Raw genomic sequence first — 17323 nt, 5'->3', positions numbered from 1 at the left:
TAGTAATCGACATTCTAACTGGCATGGGATGGTATCTTATTGTGGTTTTGATTTGCATTTCGCTAATGATCAGTGGATGATGAGCCTTTTTTCATATGTTTGTTGCCCACATAAATGTCTTCTTTTGACAAGTGTCTGTTCATATCCTTCACCCACTTTTTGATGGGGCTGTTTGTTTTTTTCTTCTAAATTTGTTTAAGTTCCTTGTAGATTCTGGATATTAGCCCTTTGTCAGATAGATAGATTGCAAAAATTTTCTCCCATTCTGTAGGTTGCCTATTCACTCTGATGATAGTTTCTTTTGCTGTGCAGAAGCTCTTTAGTTTAATGAGATCCCATTTGTCAATTTTGGCTTTTGTTGCCATTGCTTTTTGTGTTTTAGTCATGAAGTCTTTGCCCGTGCCTATGTCTTGAATGGTATTGCCTAGGTTTTCTTCTAGGGTTTCTAGGGTTTTAGGTCTTACATTTAAATCTTCAATCCATCTAGAGTTAATTTTTGTATAAAGTGTAAGGAAGGGGTCCAGTTTCAGTTTTCTGCATATGGCTAGCCAGTTTTCCCAAAACCATTTATTAAACAGGGAATTCTTTCCCCATTGCTTGTTTTTGTCAGGTTTGTTGAAGATCAGATGGCTGTAGATGTGTGGTGTTATTTCTGAGGCCTCTGTTCTATTCTATTGGTCTATATATCTGTTTTGGTACCAGTACTATGCTGTCTTGGTTACTGTAGCCTTGTAAGATAGTTTGAAGTCAGGTAGTGTGATGCCTCCAGCTTTGTTCTTTTTGCTTAGGCTTGTCTTGGCTATACAGGCTCTTTTTTGGTTCTATAAGAAATTTAAAGTAGTTTTTTTCTAATTCTTTGAAGAAAGTCAATGGTAGCTTGTTGGAAATAGCATTGAATCTATAAATTTGGACTGTATGGCCATTTTCATGATATTGATTATTTTTCTCCATGAGCATGGAATGTTTTTCATTTGTTTGTGTCCTCTCTTATTTTGTTGAGCAGTGGTTTGTAGTTCTCCTTGAAGAGGTCCTTCACATCCCTTGTAAGTTGTATTCCTAGGTATTTTATTCTCTTGGTAGCAATTGTGAATGAAAGTTTGCTCATGATTTGGCTTTCTGTCTGTCTGTTATTGGTGTATAGGAATGCTTGTGATTTTAGCACATTGATTTTATATCTTCAGACTTTGCTGAAGTTGCTTAGCAGCTTAAGGAGTTTTGGGGCTGAGATGATGGGGTTTTCTAAATATACAATCATGTCATCTGCAAACAGAGATAATTTGACTACCTCTCTTCCTATTTGAATACCCCTTATTTCTTTCTCTTGCCTGATTGCCCTGGCCAGAACTTCCAATACTATGTTGAATAGGAGTGGTGAGAGAGGGCATCCTTGCCTTGTGCTGGTTTTCAAAGGGACTGCTTCCAGCTTTTGCCCATTGACTATGAATTGGGCTGTGGGTTTGTCATAAATAGTTCTTATTATTGTGAGATATGTTCCATCAATACCTAGTTTGTTGAGTGTTTTTAGCTTGAAAGGGTGTTGAATTTTATTGAAGGCCTTTTCTGCATCTATTGAGATAATCATGTGTTTTTTGTCATTGGTTCTGTTTATGTGATGGATTATGTTTATTGGTTTGCATATGTTGAACCAGCCTTGCATCCCAGGGATGAAGCCGACTTGATCATATTGGATAAGCTTTTTAATGTGCCACTGGAATTGGTTTACCAGTATTTTATTGAGGATTTTTGCATCAATGTTCATCAGGGATATTAGCCTGAAATTTTCTTTTTTTGTTTTGTCTCTACCAGGTTTTGGTATCAGGATGATGCTGGACTCATAAAATGAGCTAGGGAAGAGTCCCTCTTTTTCTGTTGTTTGGAATAGTTTCAGAAGGAATGGTACCAGCTTCTTTTTGTACATCTGGTAGAATTCGGCTGTGAATCTTTCTAGTCCTGGGCTTTTTTTGGTTGTTAGACTATTAATTACTGCCTCAATTTCAGGACTTGTTATTGGCCTTTTCAGGGTTTCGACTTCTTCCTGGTTTAGTCTTGGGAGGGTGTATGTGTCCAGGAATTTATCCATTTCTTGTAGATTTTCTAGTTTATTTGCGTAGAAGTGTTCACAGTATTCTCTGATGGTAGTTTGTATTCCTGTGGGATCAGTGGTGATCTCCCCTTTACCATTTTTTTTATTGTGTCTATTTGATTCTTCTCTCTTTTCTTCTTTATTAGTCTGGCTAGTGGTCTATCTATTTTGCTAATCTTTTCAAAAAACCAGCTCCTAGATTCATTGATTTTCTTGAATTGTTTTTCATGTCTCAATGTCCTTTAGTTCTGCTCTGATCTTAGTTATTTCTTGTCTTCAGCTAGCTTTTGAATTTGTTTGTTCTTGCTTCTCTAGTTCTTTTAATTGTGATATTAGGGTGTCAATTTTAGATCTTTTCCACTTTCTCCTGTGGATATTTAATGCTATAAATTTCCCACTAAACACTGCTTTAGCTGTGTCCCGGAGATTCTGGTACGTTGTGTCTTTGTTCTCATTGGTTTCAAAGAACTTATTTCTTTCTGCCATAATTTCGTTATTTACTCAGTAGTCATTCAGGAGCAGGTTGTTCTGTTTCCATGTAGTTGGGTGATTTTGAGTGAGTTTCTTAATCCTGAGTTCTAATTTGATTGCACTATGGTCTGAGAGACTGTTTGTTATGATTTCCGTTCCTCTGCATTTGCTGAGGAGTGTTTTACTTCCAATTATGTGGTCTGTTTTAGAATAAGTGCTATGTGGTGCTGAGAAGAATGTATATTCTGTTGATTTGGGGTGGAGAGTTCTGTAGATGTCTATTAGGTCAGCTTGGTCCAGAGCTGAGTTCAAGTCCTGAATATCCTTGTTAGTTTTCTGTCTCATTGATTTCTCTAATATTGAAAGTGGGGTGGTAAATTCTCTCACTATTATTGTGTGAGAGTCTAAGTCTCTTTATAGGTCTCTAAGAACTTGCTTCATGAATCTGGGTGCTCCTGTATTGGTTGCATATATATATTTAGGATAGTTAGCTCTTCTTGTTGCATTGATCCCTTTACCATTATGTGATGCCCTTTTTTGTCTTTTTTGATTTTTGTTGGTTTAAAGTGTGTTTTATCAGAGACTAGGATTGCAACCCCTGCTTTTTTTTTTTTTTTTTTTTTTACTTTCCATTTGCTTGGTAAATATTCCTCCATCCCTTTATTTTGAGCCTATATGTGTCTTCTTACATGAGATGGGTCTCCTGAATACAGCACACTGATTGGTCTTGACTCTTTATCCAATTTGCCAGTCTGTGCCTTTTAATTGAGCCATTTAACCCGTTTACATATAAGCTTAATATTGTTATGTGTGAATTTGATCATGACATTATGATGCTAGCTGTTTATTTTGCCCATTAGTTGATGCAGTTTCATCATAGTGTCAATGGTCTTTACATTTTGGTTTGTTTTTGCCATGGCTGGTACTGGTTCCTTTCCATATTTACTGCTTCCTTCAGAGCTCTTGTAAGGCAGGCCTGGTGGTGACAAAATCCCTCAGCATTTGATTGTCTGTAAAGGGTTTTGTTTCTCCTTCACTTATCAAGCTTAGTTTGGCTGGATATGAAATTCTGGGTTGAAAATTCTTTTATTTAAGAATGTTGAATATTGGCCCCTACTCTCTTCTGGCTTGTAGAGTTTCTGTAGAGAGATCCGCTGTTAGTCTGATGGGCTTCCCTTTTTAGGTAACATGACCTTTCCCTCTGGCTGCACTTAACATTTTTTCCTGCATTCCAACCTTGGTGAATCTGACGATTATGTGTCTTGGAGTTGCTCTTCTCAAGGAGTATCTTAGTGGTGTTCTCTGTATTTCCTGAATATGAATGTTGGCCTGTCTTGCTAGGTTGAGGAAGTTCTCCTGGATAATATCCTGAAGTGTGTTTTCCAACTTGGTTCCATTCTCCCCATCACTTTCAGGTACACCAATCAAATGTAGGTTTGGTCTTGTCACATTGTCCCATATTTCTTGGATTCTTTGCTTGTTCTTCTTGTTTCTTCTCTAATCTTGTCTTCATGCTTTATTTTATTAAGTTGATCTTCAATCTCTGATATACTTTATTCTGCTTCATAGATTTGGCTATTGATACTTGTGTATGCCTCACGAAGTTCTTGTGCTGTGTTTTTCGACTTTATCTGATCATTTATGTTCTTCTCTAAACTGACTATTCTAGTTAGCAATTCCTCTAACTTTTTTTCAAGGTTCTTAGGTTCCTTACATTGGGTTAGAACATGCTCTTTTAGCTCAGAGGAGTTTGTTTTTACCCACCTTCTGAAGCCTACTTCTGTCAATTCATCAAACTTATTCTCCGTCCAGTTTTGTTCCCTTGCTGGTGAGGAGTTGTGATCCTTTGGAGGAGAAGCAGCATTCTGGTTTTTGGAATTTTTAGCCTTTTTGTGCTGGTTTTCCCTCATCTTGATGGCTTTATCTACCTTTGGTCTTTGCTGTTGGTGACCTTCGGATGGAGTTTTTGAGTGGCCGTCCTTTTTGTTGATGTTGATGCTATTGCTTTCTGTTTGTTGGTTTTCCTTCTAACAGTCAGACGTCTCTTCTGCAGGTCTTCTGGAGTTTGCTGGGGGTCCACTCCATCCCCTGTTTGCCTGGGTATCACCAGCATTGGCTGTAGAATAGCAAAGATTGCTGTCTGCTCCTTCCTCTGGAAGCTTCGTCCCAGATGGGCACCCGTCAGATGCCAGTCGGAACCCTTCTGTATGAGGTGTCTGTTGAGCCCTGCTGGGAGGTGTCTCCCAGTCAGGAGGCACAGGGGTCAGGGACCCACTTGAGGAGGCAGTCTGTCCCTTAGCAGAGCTCGAGCACTATGCTGGGAGATCTGCTGCTCTTTTCAGAGCTGGCAGGCAGTAATGTTTAAGTCGGCGGAAGCTGCGCCTAGAGCTACCCCTTCCCCTGGGTGCACTGACCCAGGGAGATGGGAGTTTTATCTATAAGCTTCTCACTGGGGTGGCTGCCTTTCTGTCAGAGATGCCTTGCCCAGAGAGGAGGAATCTAGAGAGGCAGTCTGGCTACAGTGGCTTTGCCGAGCTGTGGTGGGCTCTGCTCAGTTCGAACTTCCTGGAGGCTTTGTTTACATTATGAGGGGAAAACTGCCTACTCAAGCCTCAGTAATGGCAGATGCCCCTCCCCACTCCAAGCTCGAGTGTCCCAGGTTGACTTCAGACTGCTGTGCTGGCAGTGAGAATTTCAAGCCAGTGGGTCTTAGCTTTCTGGGCTCCATGGAGGTGGGACCCGCTGAGCAAGACCACTTAGCTCCCTAGCTTCAGCTCCCTTTCCAGGGGAGTGAATGATTCTGTCTTGCTGGTGTTCCAGGCACCACTGGGGTATGGAAAAAAATTCCTGTAGCTCGCTTGGTGTCTGCCCAAATAACCACCCAGTTTTGTGGTTGAAACCCAGGGCCCTTGTGGTGTAGGCACCCTAGGGAATCTCCTGGTCTGTAGGTTGCAAAGACCTTGGGAAAAGCATAGTATCTGGGCTGGAGAGCACTGTCCCTCATGGCATGGCTCCTCATGGCTTCCTTTGGCTCCAGGAGGGAGGTCCCCGGCTCCTTGCACTTCCTGGGTCCTCACCCTGCTTCTGCCTCAGAGGGCTGCACTCACTGTCTAACCAGTCCCAAATAGATGAACTGGGTACCTCAGTTGGAAATACAGAAATCACCTGCCTTCTGCATTGGTCTGGCTAGGAGCTACAGACCAGAGCTGTTCCTACTTGGCCATCTGGCCTGTCAGTAAGAATTCTTTAAGTGGTGTATTAGGCATAAAAATAAGATAGATTACTTTATTTATCTGTTTATTTATTTAGAGACAAGGTCTAACTCTGTCGCCCAGCTGGAGTGCAGTGGCACAATCATAGCTCACTGTAACTCTCCCACCTCAGCCTTTCAAGTAGCTGGGAACATAAGCTCATGCCACCATACCTGGGTAATTTTTTCTTTCTTTCTTTCTTTCTTTTTTTTTTTTTTTTTTTGAGATGGAGTCTCGCTTTATCACCCAGGCTGGAGTGCAATGGCGCGATCTCGGCTCACTGCAAGCTCTGTCTCCCGGGTTCACACCGTCCTCCTGCCTCAGCCTCCTGAGTAGCTGGGACTACAGGCGCCTGCCACCACTCCCGGCTAATTTTTTTATTAGTATTTTTAGTAGAGATGGGGTTTCACTGTGTTAGCCAGGATGGTCTCGATCTCCTGATCTTGTGATCCGCTTGCCTCGGCCTCCCAAAGTAATATATTTTTTGTAGAGATGAGGTCTAGCTATGTTGCTCAGGCTGGTCTCGAACACCTGGCCTCAAGCAGTCCTCCCCCTTGGCATCCCATAGTGCTGGGATTACTGCCAGGAGCCACTGAGCCTGACCTATAGCCCTTTTATGCTCACCTCTTGGTTCCTGGATTTGTGCATTCTCTATAGCAGAGACGACACCATATACTCGGCTGCCCAACCTATGGACAGAACTCCAACCTCTCAGGGTGTTATCTCTTGGCTTGCACCCTGGCTGAGGCTTCATCAGGACATTTCATCATTCTGTCAAACTGGTTGCTACTAGAGGGTGCAGGTGATGTGATCCATGAATTATATGGATTGAGCCCACTGTCTCACTTCCTTTGCTAAAAAATGGTTAGGAGATAGTTTTCACAGGAAACCTTGGCTATATATCAGGTGCACTATAAGTCCATGAATGATGGTCCTTGCAGAGGCACTGAAGGCAGGGAAGACATATATTGTATATGTCTGTCTTTGTGAGTCCAAGAGCATCCCCTTATAATGGGAGGAATCCAGTGGAATCATTCTGCTACCACATACAGCCACCTGGTCCTCTTGCCCTGTTGGACAGTGATAGCTTTTTGGGGGCTCAGCATCAGCCTTGGCTTTTGAAGTTTGGGACTTCTTTAGTGCTGGAAAGCCAGATCCCCTTGGTAGGAGAAGAGAATGCTGAACCTATATATAGCCTCCCTCTGCACCACCCTGGCACTTTATACGTGGGTCCATTAAGCAAACATTTGGATGGTTGATGAAGGATACTGAGTGACAATCAGATTTTCTTGTTCACTTTATTACTGAAGCTATCCTCTGTGATAGCCTTTTATGAGATTTAGTGGAATAGAATTAGATTCACATTCTGTACTTATTAAAAGAGGCTCACCCATATATTCTTCACCTCCTCCTTTGTGTCCTTCTTGTCTATGTCCTTATCTTTCTCCTCCTTTTATTCCTCTTCCTGCTCCTCTTACTCATGCTTGCTCATTTCCTTCTGGTTGTTCTCCCTGTTTTCTTTTTCCTCCTTCTCCACATGCTCCACCTTATCCTCCTCCTAATCACCCTTCTCTTCTTCCTCTTCCTCATCCTCCTTCTCATCCTCCTTGTACTTGTCTTCCTCCTCCTCCTCCTCCTCATGCTACTTCTCCCTTTCCTTGTGCTCCCTATTCCCCCAGGCCTCCTCCTCCTCTACAACTTTCTCCTCCTTCCTTAAACTGTTCTGCAATAAGCCCATTTGTTTTCTCCATTTTAATTTCTAAGTACTTTTTTTGAAAAAAATTTTGTTTTTTGCCCTCCAATTTATGTTGGGACTCAACATAGTCTCCCTCTATTTTTTTAACTTTGGTGCATGATATTCTTTCTCCCCCATTCTGATATAACACTACACATAACATTGCTTTGACTTTCATCCCCATTAATAACTAAGTGAAAGATGTTACAAGTCTTGCTGAAGATTACACGGTAATTCTTCTCACAGCCAAGCTTGAACTCGGTTTTAAATTCCAGACTTAGTGTCTTTTCACTAGGTTGAATTGCCTCATCATGGCTGAGGATAGAAATAACCTCATATTTAGAGTAAAACTCAGACAAGAAAGCAAGCAAGTGGACAACAATAACAATAGAAAACAAAAATTTAAAAAGGAAAGAGAGAGATAGGCATATTCACTAACTGAACTACAGGAACTTGAATTTAGTGTTCTCTCTGCTCAGTGATTTAATTCTAGGTGAATTAAAAAAGAAGTTTCTGTGAATGTTTGCCGACTTTGGTTTGTTCCAAAACTATTAAAAATGTGTAACTCTTACCCTGCTCAACAGTATCATTTGGGACCAAAGCTCATAGAGCTAATATGAGGCATAATAAATAGAGTCAATAATATCTGTACTTAGAGGTAAGAGAATCACTCCTGATATATTAATTTAATTTCTTCTGTAAAATTAAGGGTGTTTGTATACAGACTCTGTATGTGATATCAGGTAGTCAAGACTTGGTTTTATAGTCTTCTTCTGAAATCATCACAATAAGGAAATTTTAAACATGTAATTAAATAAATTAGATTGGAAGATGAAAACAGCTGCTTTAATTCAAAATAATCTCATTAAGTATATCACGGCGTTAAGTTTTACAAAGCCCAGGTCACTTCCTCTGTGGCTTTCCCTATGACCACCTTTGTTTCTCCTGCAGCTGTAATTGCTTCCCGCTCTGGGGCATTTTTTATGCAAACTACCCGATCCACCTGTGCTAAATTATGATTGTTTATTGTGTTGTGCATTTAAGATACAGCTATAAAGTAAAAAAACCCACATTTTAAGAAAAGATAGAATTTTTTATGCAGATAAACTTTGTTAAAATAAAAAAGATTTGATACTTACTCAATGTTGCGTCAAGTGTTCAGAAGAGTTTTCTGAGAGGTGGGGAAGTCTCCTTGTGAATTACCTTCAGATCCTATTACAGAGAAGAATCCCCATCCCCGATACGTTTGTAGTAGTAAAGCACTGTTGCCAAAAATGCCCATTCACTCTTTTTTTGTATCCCTGGGTAAGTTTACCAACCTTTTTGTGCTTTAATTTCCTCAACTATAAAATGATGGTAACAGTTGTACTTTCCTCATAGAATTGTTCCAAATGAATTCGGTATTTGAAGTGCTTAGAACAGTGCCTAGCACATTATAAATGCTATGTGCCTTTGCTGTTACTATTTCTACTACGACCACATTGGTGATGACAATGATGATGAATCCTGTTACTAACAGTTTCCCATTCATTTCATATTAATTTAAAAAATATTTGCTCCAAATGCTTTTATCTGTGCCTACAAACAAACAAAAATCCAAAGATGCAGATTTGCCACTAATGAAATAGTAAAGAGATGTATTGCAAGATTTAAGGTTGATTCTGAAAGTGTTGGTCCCCGAAGTGTTTGGAGTAGTGAAGTGACATTGGAGTAAATGTAAAACCTCTTAGATGGTTGCTCTGAAGTAAGCCCCTCTCTATTGGGTATATATTGCATGATTTTTTTTTAAATGTATCCATATATATTATGACTTGTTTCTCCAATGTAAATACACCTCTTGAAGACAGAAGCTGTGTTTTCCATTTCCATGTATTTCCCATAGCATTCAACAGAGTGTTTTACAAATTTCAGAAGTTCAATAAATAGAATGATTAGCTGCTTAGGTACAGGTGAGAGGAGGAGAATTAGGAATAAAATGTTCTCCAGTTAATTGCAAGCTGCTTTTGTACTTAAAAATGAATTTGCATTTTATCTTTTTCTACAACTTCTGGAAAGTGTTTTAGTTGGCATTTGTCGTGATTTTGTACAATTTTGTAAATTTTCTGGAAATCTAAATTCCTACAAAGAGTCCATCACAGGATTTTCTATTTTTTTATTGTTTCTACATGAAAGGAAGTGTTAGTGTAAAGGCTAGCCTGTTCCATTTACACTTCATGCAATTTGTTAAGAAAATAATTAAGCTTTGGAGCTGGTAGGGACCATATTGTTACAGCCTAAACCCTCCACAGGGTACCTGGAACAGAATGGAAACTGAATAAGTTGTTGATAAATAAATGAATCATTTAGTACAATGTCTTCATTTCACAGTTGAAGGAACTCTGTGATAACTTGCTCCCTGTCACATGGTGGCATAGGAGGGATTAGAACAAATGTTCCTGATGTCATCATGCTGTAGTTGTGGATTTCATATTTAAATTGTAACATGAAAAAGACTTTAAGTTTAGTCTTTGAATAACTTCCTTCATTTTAAATCTTGTGTATAAATAAATTTCTTAGGTTAATATCTGCTACATTTTAGAAAGGCAGTAGGAAGAAGTTTATACAAGTCAAAAGAATCGTTTTAAAGGGAAAGTAAAGGAAAATATCTGTTAGTGGCTTATTCAAGGTGTGTCAGTTGATTAATTTCCTTTCTCTCGACCATAAGTTTTCTTTGCTCTGTTATATATTATTAGGGTTTCCTAGTTACTCTAAAAGACTTTCTGTTGGAACAATTTGCTTTTCTCAAGACATAACCCATCTCCAACTTGTCTGTATTTCTGAGACTTTCAAGAAATGTTGGTTATCATTTTAATTGATTTTCTGCTAGGATGGAAAAAAAGAGCCAAGTTCATGTACCTGTTTGAAGGGGCCCAAACTGTCAGAAATAGGGACGATTGCCTGGATGATAACGCTCTGCGATGCCCTCCACAATTTCATCGATGGCCTGGCGATTGGGGCTTCCTGCACCTTGTCTCTCCTTCAGGGACTCAGTACTTCCATAGCAATCCTATGTGAGGAGTTTCCCCATGAGTTAGGTAAGGAGCTCTGCTCATATTGTAAAAGTCTGCTTACTTCTTGATTTCAGTGGAATGAGACTTTTCAGGTGACATGCTCTTAAAATCCTTCTGATGCACTAAAATGAAGACCTTGTTGGACATTGATGATTATCTTTGATCTCATCCAGAAGTAAAAAAAAACCTATTCACTTGATATTTTCTTCTTCTTCTAGGAGACTTTGTGATCCTACTCAATGCAGGGATGAGCACTCGACAAGCCTTGCTATTCAACTTCCTTTCTGCATGTTCCTGCTATGTTGGGCTAGCTTTTGGCATTTTGGTGGGCAACAATTTTGCTCCAAATATTATATTTGCACTTGCTGGAGGCATGTTCCTCTATATTTCTCTGGCAGATATGGTAAGAAGCTTAAAATTTGTAGTTTGTTTTCATTTAAAATTTGGAAATGAGTATCTGGATTATAAGTTAACTAAGGGTGGCCTTCTGCTTTCCGCAGTGTGGAAGGCCTTTCTGTTGTAATTCAGAACAATCCCATTTCAACAGATCATTCTACTTGAGTAGTTTACACTAATAGTAATTTGCAACTGATCCTCACTGGTTCTTTAAAACATAATCGTATTGTTTGAAGGTGAAATGATTTGTTTTTGCTGAAATAGAGATATTTTCCTCTATCTCTATTCCCCTTGTGGTTGGTACATCTTGTCTTATAGTATGTCCCTATAGGACTTTTTCTCCTTTTTCTCCCTCTTTTGTGTCTATGTCACATTTGGAAGAGGAATAACTTATTAGAGTAAATAGCATTTTGTTATTTCAAAGTTCTAAACAGTGACAGCTTTTTGGGTTAAACTAAAACTGGTACACTAAAATTGGTAAAATTTTGACAATATTTATTTGACATAGTATATATTTATATCTGTTCAATGTCTGTGTCTTTGAATCTGTGTGTGTGTGTGTGTGTGTGTGTGTGTGCTCAAAAGAGTGTGCATGGCTGGGTGTGGTGGCTCATGCCTGTAATCCCAGCACTTTGGGAGGCCGAGGCGGGCGGATCACAAGGTCAAGAGATCTAGACCATCCTGGCCAACATGGTGAAACCCTGTCTCTACTGAAACTACAAAAATTAGCCGGGCGTGGTGGCGGGCGCCTGTAGTCTCAGCTACTCGGGAGTCTGAGGCAGGAGAATTGCTTGAACCCGGGAGGCAGAGGTTGCCGTGAGCCGAGATTGTGCCACTGTACTGCAGCCTGATGACAGAATGAGACTCCATCTAAAAAAAAAAGAGTGTGCATGTGTGTGTGTAAGAGAGAGAATATCCTGTGCATTTTCAAATAAATCATGGACATCTTTCTAGAAAATGATAATATGGTAGTGTATGAAAATCAAGGAATATTTCTTTTGCATTTGGAACTGGATGTATTACATACATAATTTAACAATTTGATTTTTTTATTTGCATTCTTACCTCCAAATTATATTTGTCTAGCTCTGTTCATTGTTCTCTGCAGACCCTCAGAAGAGCAAGGATTTCATCTCTTAGAAGCAATGCTACATTTATAACTTTTGTCACAAAATTAATGTCTCATACTATCTTATAGTCATTTTACTTTCTGATATAAGAATGGAATCTTATTAGAGTTGTTCAGTTTAAAGAAATAATACTAAGAAATAATACGCATCCTGGAGTGAGCAAAATAGGCACAGTTCAAGGGGCTTTTCCATTCATGGGGCTTTTCCTCTAGAAAGAGGGGATCCTTAAATTAAACAACAAAAAAATCACACAGATGACTAAATAATTACAAATAATAAAAAATGCTGTGAAATAAGAGAAAAAGTAGAATATATGATGAGAGATGATAATAAAGGAATCTAGAATAAACTAGGATTAGCTAGCAAAAGTGTTTTAGCAAGATATAAGGTGAAACGTGAAGGATTTAGTCCACTGAAAAATTAGAGAAATACAAGTTCTGGTACAGGTGATGGTGGGTGTGAAGATTTTGCTGGGTAGACTTGAGGTCATGAAAGAATGGGGTGGGTGAAGCATAGAGAGCAGGTAATGGAAAAGGAGAAAGAGAACATAAAATGAGGTAAATTCCATCCCACTGATTGATTCAGTTGGAGAAAAATACTACTTCAGTACTTTTACTCTTGTTGATGCCTGACAGAACTAGATATTCCTATTAAGCTATCAGTACTAAAACCTTTAAACATCCAAAGTAAATGATCATACCACCCACCACCCCTCCCAGCATTCTATTACAGGAGCACCTTGTTTTATTGCACATTGCTTTGATGCACTTTGTAAATGCTAGGTTTTTTGCACATTGAAAGATTTTGGCAACCCTGCCTCAAGCAAGTCTGTCAGTGCCATTTTTCGAACAGCATGTGCTTATTTCCTGTCTCTGTCACATTTTGTTAATTTTTGAACTATTTCAAACCTTTTCATTATTATTATAATATCTGTTATAGTGATTTGTGATCAGTGATCTATGATGTTACTATTATGTTTTGGAGTGCCATGAACCACATTCATATAAAATGGTGAACTTAATTGACAAATGTTGTGTGTGTTCTGCCTGCTCCTCTGATCAGCCATTCTTCCATCTCCCTCTCCTTGGGCCTCCCTATTCCCTGACACCCAACAATGTTGAAATTATACCAATTAATAATCCTACAGTGGCCTGTAAGTGTTCAAGTGAAAGGAAGAGCTGCACATCTATTATATTAAATCAAAGGCCTGAAATGATTAAGCTTAGTGAGGAGGGCATGTTGAAACCCAAGGTAGGCCAAAAGCTAGACTTTGTTTGCCAGATAGCCCAGTTGTGACTGCAAAGAAAGGACTGATGAAGGAAATTAAAAGTGCTACTCCAATGAACACACAAATAATAAGAAAGAAAAACAGCCTTATTGCTGACATGAATAAAATTTACATGGTATGGATAGAAAGATCAAACCAGCTACAACATTCCGTTAAGCAACAGCCTATTTCAGAGCAAGGAATAACTCTCTTCAATTCTATGATGGCTTACAGAAGTAAAGAAGCTGCAGAAGAAAAACTGGACATTAGCAGAGGTGTATTCATTAGGTTTAAGGAAAGAAGCCATCTCTATGACATAAAAGTGTCAGGTGAAGCAGCAAGTGCTGATGGGAAGCTGCAGAAAGTTATCCAGAAGATCTAACTAAGATCACTGATGAAGGTGACTACAGTAAACTAATAGATTTTCAGTGTAGCTGAAACAGCCTTCTGTTAGAAGAACATGCCATCCAGGACTTTCCATACCAGAGAGAAGAAGTCAATGCCTGGTTTCAAATCTTCAAAGGACAGGCTGACTGTCTTACTAGGGACTAATGCAGCTGGTAACTTTAAGTTGAGGTCAATGATCATTTACCATTCCCCAAATCCTAGGGCCCTTAGGAATTATGTTGAATCCACTCTGTGCTCTAGAAATAGAACAACACAGCCTGGATGATAACACATCTGTTTACAGCATGGTTTAGTGAGTATTTTAAATCCATTGTTAGGACCCACTGCTCAGAAAAATAAAAGAAATTCCTTTCAAACATTACTGCTCATTGTCAGTGCATCAAGTCACCTAAGAGCTCTTATGGAGATGTACAAGGAGATGAAAGTTTTTGTGCTTGCTAACACAACATCTATTCCGCAGTCCATGGATCAGTCCATGGAGTAGTTTTGACTTACAAATCATATTATTTAAGAATAATTTGTAAGTCTATAGTTGCTGTAGATAGTGATTCCTCTGATGAATCTGGGCAAAGTAAGTTGAAAACTTTCTAGAAAGGACTCATCATTCTAGATGATATGAAGAACATTGTGATTTATGGAAGGAGTCAAAATATCCACATTAATAGAAGTTGGAAAGAAGCTGATTTCAACCCTCATGGATGACTTTGAGGTGTTCAAGACTTCAGGGAAGGAAGTAACAGCAGAGGTAGTGGAAATGGCAAGATAACTAGAATGAGAAGTGGAGACTGAAGATGGGACTGAATTGCTGCAATCTCATGATTAAACTAGAATGAATGAGGGGTTGCTTCTTACGGAGGAACAAACAGTGATTTCTTGAGACAGAATCTATTCCTGGTGAACATTGCTGAAATGACAACAAAGGATTTAGAATATTCTATAAACATAGTTCATAAAGCAGGGACAGAGTTTGAGAGGATTGCCTCCAATTTGGAAGTAAGTTCTACTGTGGGTAAAATGCTGTCAAACAGCATTGCACACTACAGAGAAATCTTTCATGAAAGAAATAAATTGATGTTGCAAATGTCATTGTTGTCTTATTTTAAGAAATTTCCACAGCCACTCCCATCTTTAGCAACCACTACTCTAATCAGTCAGCAGCCATCAAGATGGAGTCAAGGCTTCACCAGCAAAAAGATTACAACTCACCGAAAGCTCGAATGATTGGTAGCATTTTTTAGCAATAAAGTATTTTTTTAAATTATGGTATATACATTGCCTTTTTAGATATTATGCTATTGCACACTTAATAGTCTACAGTATAATGCAAATATATCTATTATATGTACTGGGAAACCTGAGAATTCATGTAACTTGCTTTATTGAGATGTTTGCTTTATCACACTGGTCTGGAACCAAACCCACACTATCTCCAAGGTATGCCTCTAAGTGACTGTTTTGTGGTTTGCCACAAGATGGCAACAGTTATCTAACAATATATCTGTCTTCTAGTTTCCAGAGATGAATGATATGCTGAGAGAAAAGGTAACCGGAAGAAAAACGGATTTCACCTTCTTCATGATTCAGAATGCTGGAATGTTAACTGGATTCACAGCCATTCTACTCATTACCTTGTATGCAGGAGAAATCGAATTGGAGTAATAGAAAATGGAAGATGGTGTTGTTAATAAAGGCATTTAATAGATAAAAACATCTCCAAAAGGGATTTTGAAGCTGATCCTATTTAGTTAAAAAGATAATTTTGCTTTCAACTGTAGGTCAAGAAAACTAATTATTGGCATCGGTCTGTGAAATAGTCCATTATTTGTTGTTAAAAATGCTTCAAAAGGTTTTCAGTGTCAGTCTGAGATGCGTGGTATATAGGAGACTTTGGGAAATACCTATTTTTCAGTATTTCTTGCATATTGGATATCACCATGAAGCAAGAGACATGCATTCTATAATCATGTAGACACTCAGACTCAGGGGAAAATACAAGTTATATCCTGAAAGCCTTTAAAACTCTATGGTAGGATCAAAGATTCAAGTGGTTTCAGAGAGGTTTTATTTCAATTAATTTGTTCTAGTGCTTTCAAGAGCAAGTACATCAAAATGTAGAAGATAAAATGTATGCAACACTAATATAAATGATTCCAAGTCTTTAAGTAGCCAAAGAAAAAAAAGATTTCTCACAGCTTTTTGTTCTGGTTTGTATTTCAATCAGGAACTTGCAGTATTATTTTGAAAACCATTCGAAAATAATAGGAGTTAGGAAATTAATAAAGTTTTGCTAGCCCTGCTAAGTTCAGGCTTAGAGGCTTATCGCTAAGTGTAAACTTCACCAGATTCCACGAAAAGTTGGATAGCTTTTTTTCTGAGTTATGTTGTGGTTGCGCCCCTTACAAATGGCAGAACAGTATGTAAAGCTGGTAACACCTCAGTTTCAGTGCACCATGTGTTTGCTTTGTGAAGGTGAAGAATATGTTGGTTTAGAGAAAGAAATTGGATATAATTTTATGCAATTTACTTTTAAAGACGAACATAATTATTTAGCAGAGAATATTTTAAGAAATGCAAAACAACAGCTGGACTGCTGTACATCAAGGACTGATTAACTGGAAAACATATGTTACATATGTGTGATCAAGAGCCGTTCAGAAAAGACTTCTTTTGTGTTCAGCCTACACTTTTCCGTATGGTATACCTTGAAAAAATTAGCACACCATGGTTATTTTTCTACCTTTTATAAAAGATAGAGCCTGTTTACTCATTTAGAAGATAGAGAAAATTGGTCTAAAATTGAACATCCTAGATTCACACTCCCAAGTCACTTAAGGAAAGATGATTTGATGGTAAGGAAAATGATTGACAAAGCCCAACAATGATCTCAGGAATTACATTTTCCAACAGACCAAAAAATGTTTTCATGTAGCGGCAATGCAGATTTGGTGAATATTTAATATATATTTTAGTATGTATTTCACTTTATGACTGACAATTAAAAAATATTGTTTGACCAAATAGTAAACACCCTTTTGAAACCATGTATTGTGTCATTTGTTATTTAATATGTGTCCTGTTGAGTGACTACCATGTATCTGGTATTATGGGGGAGAGATATAAATAGGAAATCAGTGATGTGCTCAAACTGTAAATCTAACCCCGCCATGGCTTATTTCTATACCAGTTGCTTAGCATGGCCAACCCGAGAGTCGACGATTTTAATAGTCCCTGAATAGTATGATGATGATCTCTCGTTACTTAGTAGGGCCCTACCTAGTAGACTGTTTCTGCTTTACCACATCTACAAGGGTTTCTTTAATGAGGTGCTTAAATAAAAAGTGAACTAGTTGAGCCAAAACAGCACCACGAGTTTACCAGACAGTTAACATAGGCGTATCAACAGCTGATTACTGATGGCCTGTGCCAGGGGAACATTAACTTCCAGTCTGTCCTCCATGCTGTGGTTGGCATCATCTTCCTTTAGGTCTCACTTTGGAGACCAGACTTCTGTGCTCATTTAAGGTTCATTACA

The 17323-nt window shown here is 38.6% G+C and overlaps 1 protein-coding gene across 3 annotated transcripts in view; it reads left to right on the top strand.

Annotated features, from left to right (window-relative positions):
• Positions 1-16832, top strand: part of SLC39A8 (solute carrier family 39 member 8) — a 239858-nt gene extending 223026 nt beyond the window's left edge. For 2 of the 3 annotated variants that reach the window (XM_054553189.1, XM_024245496.3), the window contains exons 7-9: positions 10407-10614; positions 10809-10993; positions 15301-16832. In XM_054553189.1, the coding sequence (XP_054409164.1) occupies positions 10407-10614; positions 10809-10993; positions 15301-15450 (543 nt within the window). In that variant the 3' untranslated portion in view covers positions 15451-16832. 3 annotated transcript variants of the gene reach the window in all.
• The last annotated feature ends 491 nt before the right edge of the window (positions 16833-17323 follow it).

The sequence above is a fragment of the Pongo abelii genome, chromosome 3, assembly GCF_028885655.2.
Source record: "Pongo abelii isolate AG06213 chromosome 3, NHGRI_mPonAbe1-v2.0_pri, whole genome shotgun sequence".
NCBI classification, from domain to species: Eukaryota; Metazoa; Chordata; class Mammalia; order Primates; family Hominidae; genus Pongo; species Pongo abelii.
Note: the sequence above shows the minus strand (reverse complement) of the source record. Positions and strands in the feature narration are given on the sequence as shown.